The sequence below is a fragment of the Osmerus mordax genome, chromosome 15, assembly GCF_038355195.1.
Source record: "Osmerus mordax isolate fOsmMor3 chromosome 15, fOsmMor3.pri, whole genome shotgun sequence".
NCBI lineage: Eukaryota > Metazoa > Chordata > Actinopteri > Osmeriformes > Osmeridae > Osmerus > Osmerus mordax.
In genome coordinates, this window is record NC_090064.1 from 16,543,109 (window position 1) to 16,548,180 (window position 5,072).

General features: G+C 42.5%; 2 protein-coding genes across 2 annotated transcripts in view; both read left to right on the forward strand.

Moving 5' to 3' along the window:
* Positions 1 to 983, forward strand: part of sspo (SCO-spondin) — a 63,433-nt gene extending 62,450 nt beyond the window's left edge. Inside the window, 1 exon segment of the mRNA XM_067252256.1 lies at positions 789 to 983. Coding sequence (XP_067108357.1) covers positions 789 to 811 — 23 coding nt within the window. The 3' untranslated portion in view covers positions 812 to 983.
* A 2,083-nt stretch (positions 984 to 3,066) lies between these two features.
* kcnh2b (potassium voltage-gated channel, subfamily H (eag-related), member 2b) overlaps positions 3,067 to 5,072 on the forward strand; it is a 25,369-nt gene continuing 23,363 nt past the window's right edge. The window contains exon 1 of the mRNA XM_067252257.1: positions 3,067 to 3,142. Coding sequence (XP_067108358.1) covers positions 3,067 to 3,142 — 76 coding nt within the window. The remainder of the gene's footprint in view (positions 3,143 to 5,072) is intronic.

The window sequence follows — 5,072 nt, forward strand, 5'->3', positions numbered from 1 at the left end:
CACAACGTCATTTGCACGGCCGGGAATCGAACTGGCAACCTTCTGATTACTAGCCCGCTTCCCTAACCGCTCAGCCACCTGACTCCCCAAGCTGCCCACCTACTCCCCACCTACAACCAATTACAGAGTAATCCATTCACCAACATTGCTGATTGCGTTAGCTAATTACAGGGCTTTTTACCAGGATCTCAGTCTTCAGTCACACAGACGAGTCCTCTCCTCTGTGTGATGTTTGTACAGATGACTTCTGTGGCGAAATAAGATGTTTCTGCAGAGGCTTTATCAGCGGATGTTACATTTTGTTCATCTAGCGGACGCTTTTATCCAAAGCAAATTACGAATAGTGCCCGTACAAAGTCCAGAGGAAGATTTAAGCATCAGAAGTGCAGGGTTCTAACAGTTCTAGCAGTATTTCAATGGTCAGGCAAGGAACTTTGGTTACAGTACATTGTAAGGGTAATATCTCAGGTCATGCAGTCATTTTGTTATAACATTTATACCGTATATATATATATATATATATATATATATATATATATATATATGTATAATATGTTATGGCTATATGACAACCTGACTGTACTCTAAGCAACCACACTGTACTATATAACAGTGCTCTATATAACAGTATACTATAGAATGGTGCACTATATAACAGTGTACTATATAACAGTGTACTATATAACAGTGCACTATATAACAGTGTACTATATAACAGTGCTCTATATAACAGTGTACTATATAACAGTGTACTAAACTTATCTTTGTTTGAACTTCTCTGTTCACAGGAGGGGACCTGTCAGAACGCTGAGTGTGTATCTGTGTGTGTGTGTGCGTGTGTGTTTGCACATGTTTGTGAGTGTGTGAGTGTGTGTGTGTTGGGACTGACAAGCAACTGGTCAGGTATCCTGTGCTGTGCGTGTGTTGTAAACATCGTTCAGTAGTCCAGTCACCTGACTGGACCCAGCGATAATAGACATAATGAAGCTTGTATGTTGCTGTACTGTTCAGCCTTCTGCTGTATATAACAATAAACACACAATGTAAACACCTTAAAACATGGCTATTCATTTTCATCAATGCAGCATGACCGCTGGTCAACTAGTAAATATTTGTGTACTTTTCATTGGTGGGAAATCGCACAGATGATATAACAATGAAACTATGATTATCTGAGGTTATTGTCTGAGGAGTCTGTATGTTAGAGAGAGGGGAGCACAGATTAGGAGGGAGAGAGAAAGAGGGAGGGAGAGAAAGAGAGAGAGAGGGCAGTGACAGCATGGGAGCTGGAAGTTATCACAAAGAGACGCTTCCATTATGACAGGCGCGTGTCTGCCTCCCTTCTCGTGCCTATATAAGGGGTCTGAAAGGAGGCGCAGATCTACACCCTGCTGCGACATGGATTCCCCTTTGCGCTCTGCCGTCATCATAGACAATAGAACGTCTAAATGTATCTTACTGCCAGAGTACGTTTGTTTACAAATTTGGGTGGGACACATGTGTTTATGAACTGAGGATGCGGCCGTAAAATATGATTTTCTTCATGAAAAGTGTTTGGGGGGGGGGGGATATAAGCCCGTTTCAAAATGTACAACGAAAAGAACGTGCTACAGTCTAATGAAACTTACGCCCCTGCCTACTACATAATCTGTTAGCGTTTTATTCACTCGAGCTGTTTAAGAATAACCATGGCTTGAGGAAATTGCTTACGAGACAATATATTTCAAATTTTCCTCGCAGTTTAAGTCAAATCAGCTTTAACGGCGGAGCGCTCTTTGTCTGCAATGACGACATAGGGAACCCCACAGCCTCTGCGCGTGCATAGGCAGTGACGTTTCTGAATGTCTGAAACCCCTGGCACGAGAAAAATTAGTGAAGCTACCCTTCCAAACAATCAACGGAGCGCCCGGGAGAGTTAGCTTTCAATAGCTAGTTTTGACGGGAAAAGGTGAGTTATCTCATTGTGCGCGTTACGTGCTAAATTAAAAAATTAAAAACGTTGGTTAACAAGAGCTATTAAACCATTTGTTTATAATTACCATGCTCAAGAGGCGAACGGAAGCCACGCAGCGGTGTGCCTGTTCAGTTGAACATCCTGCTCACGCGGAGCAGCACTGATGCACCTGTGCCACTTTCCGGTTCTCCCACTAACACACCTGCTCCGCTGCTTGTAGGAAGCAAGGTGTCCGTTTCTGTCTCTCATCTGAGATGGCCTCAAAGATGGTGTGAAAGTAGTTAGAATGTAGCCTACATAGCGCATCTATAAGCTAATGATGTGCCTTTTCAGGAGAGGTAAATGCGCTGTTCAAATAATGTTTAGTGCACGTCGGATTGGCGTTGATGTTGTTCTCATTTGAACGTAATTTGTTGTTGAGAGACTAAGGGGTCATATTGCATATCATATTGCCATCAACATTTTCCACAGTTCTGTCGCGGATAAGGAAAGAGTTAAAGAGGCGCAGTCGCCACCGCCGGTGAGCTGAAGTCATCCGCTGAGCGCGCGGTACACTTCAGGCAGAGGACACCACTTCACGCGAGCGCCTCGAAGCCATCAAAGAGCTCAAAGGCTCAAAGAACGGAGCCCGCCGGTTCTTTATGGAGCTGCTCGCATCTAACACACTGTACGTTTCAGCGGTATAGGTTGGACTAGAGCGACACGGGCAAGACGCGGCTCAACTATGGCTGAAGCGAGGGTTTTTTGCAAGCTGACGGACTCTCCTTCCCCAGAGTGTACAGTAGTGAGTGATAAGAGGTCGCGCCGTCTCTGGAACCTGACAGGAAATCATTTTTGACAGCTCAAAGCACGTAAACAAACACGCGCTCCTCTCCCTGGAAACTGGAAACTGTCTCGCGATCTCCCCGCCGCGGGGACAAGCCGCTGTTCCAGTACGCTCTCTGCTCCAGAGAGAGACACTGCAGTCGAGTTGTCTCCCATGAAGTTCACTAAACTTGGGTTTGAGGATTATAGTATTTATTTTTAATGAAGAAATTAATTTATTGAACATTCTCCATTCGAAGACAGACGGCTAAGAGGCCAGTGTTGGTCTAAAAAAACTTACAGCAAAGATGCCGGTCCGACGTGGTCACGTGGCACCACAGAATACTTTCCTTGATACCATTATAAGGAAATTCGACAGTCAAAGTAAGTTGATTTCATAATTTCACGGTTATTTGCATGTGCGATCAACAGTTTATTTTCATGTAAATATGTTTGCATTCCCTATGTATCATTATGTTAATCTCCCACAAATTCCCAAATCCTAGATTTTTTTTAAGATTACTTAAAAGATTTTATGAATTATTTATCAGCAATCCGTCACAATTTTTGTAGGCGAGAAGTATTACATATTTGATATATATAGGCTATATATATATGATGCATTCTGGCCTACACAGGACACAGTAGACTACTTTCCCATTAGTAACACATTTTTTGAAGTTATCTTTTTGATATTGGATTGGCACATTTATTTACATTGACATTTTTATTCATTTAGCATTTACCACATTTATACTTTTTATAGGATTTTTCTACTATAGCCTACAATAGTTTCTGCAACATATCCGCAAGGAACACTTTAATAGAGATTAACAAAATAAATCAGAATCAGAATCAGAATGGGATTTATTCGCCATGAAAGTTTGCACAGACAAGGAATTTGCTTTGGCAGGAAGGTGCATACAATAAACATATAGGGACCTAAAATTTAAATATGGACTATCTATACTAAGGGTACATGAACTAGCAGTACTAGAGGCGTCAATGTAACAATGTAACGTCAATGTAACATGTTCTTTCTTTAAACATTCTGCCTTTTTATAGACCACATATCAATTACTAACACATTTCGCAGAAAGCTTATCAACAGCCGTTGTAAAATCTCAACGTTATGTCAGACTGTATGTTGTGAACATGTTTCAAATTAAATACCGGTATAAACAGGCATATATAGGTGCTTCATTTCCCTGTGAATAACAACCTGAAAGCATCATTATTGTTTAGTCATTTATCAGACGGAATCGGTTTTCGCTCGGGTTGCACTGACATGCAATAAAGATGGGCCTATGACAATGATAATATAGGCCCTATAGACAACAAGATCAAAGCATCCTTTTAGGACTGTGTCTTGCAGCTGAAGGCTATTATATATTTGCCCCTCACTGGCCTGCAGCTTGTATCCTGGATTCAAATCAGAGAATAAAGAGAAAAATTTTGATAACAATAAAATAGATTGGCCGCCCGGTAGCATGGTCACGAGCAGTTGGTTACCTCACATGCTCAGGGAGGGATTTCCCCTGGGACGTTGGGAGCCAGTTGGAATAACTGGAGGAGTGTTAGTGATGTATTAGAACATGAATTTGACTGTGCGGCTGATGCGTACACTCTACAGCGGGCAGGGTTGAGTGTTCAGGTCGTAGCTCTCATGGTGCCGTTTGTTCATCTGACTGACAGGCCGCTCTCTGTTAACTTAAATTGTTTTAAGTTACACCTAAACATCCTGCTGTGAAGTGTTATTATACTGTTTTAATGAAGCCCACTCTAGGTGACATTTTCGATAGAAAGAAAAGACAGTTATTTAAGAACAAAGCCTATGATGAGAGACCAACTCCAGCTTCTGAACGGGGCACAGATCTCCTTCTGAGGGAGAAGATTTTGTTTAGGTTGTTACATCTCCTGACCAAAGGCTTCTCTCTGCACGCAGATAATTAAATGTCTTTGGAGAAACCACAAACCCATCAAAACAAAATCGGATCCAATTAAAACAAGTATTATTAATGTGCGGTAGCCTAGTGTTCAAAGAAGACGTAACCTGCTCTGTCTCACTCAGACAGGGAGTGTGCATGTTTAGGGTAGAGTCCTGTAGTTAGGTAGTGACGGACGACCCTGTAACCAGGGCTTCCCCTGTCCAGCTGTCTGCTCTCTGTCAGCGAGTGTTTGGGAACGTGTTTAGCCAGCGAGAGTGTTGTCTCTGCCGGGCCTCTGGAGAGATCTCCCTCCAATTAAAGCCATACTGGCACAGTGCCCCGGGGACGGAATCGCACGTTTACAGCCAAAGCACAAACACACCGTC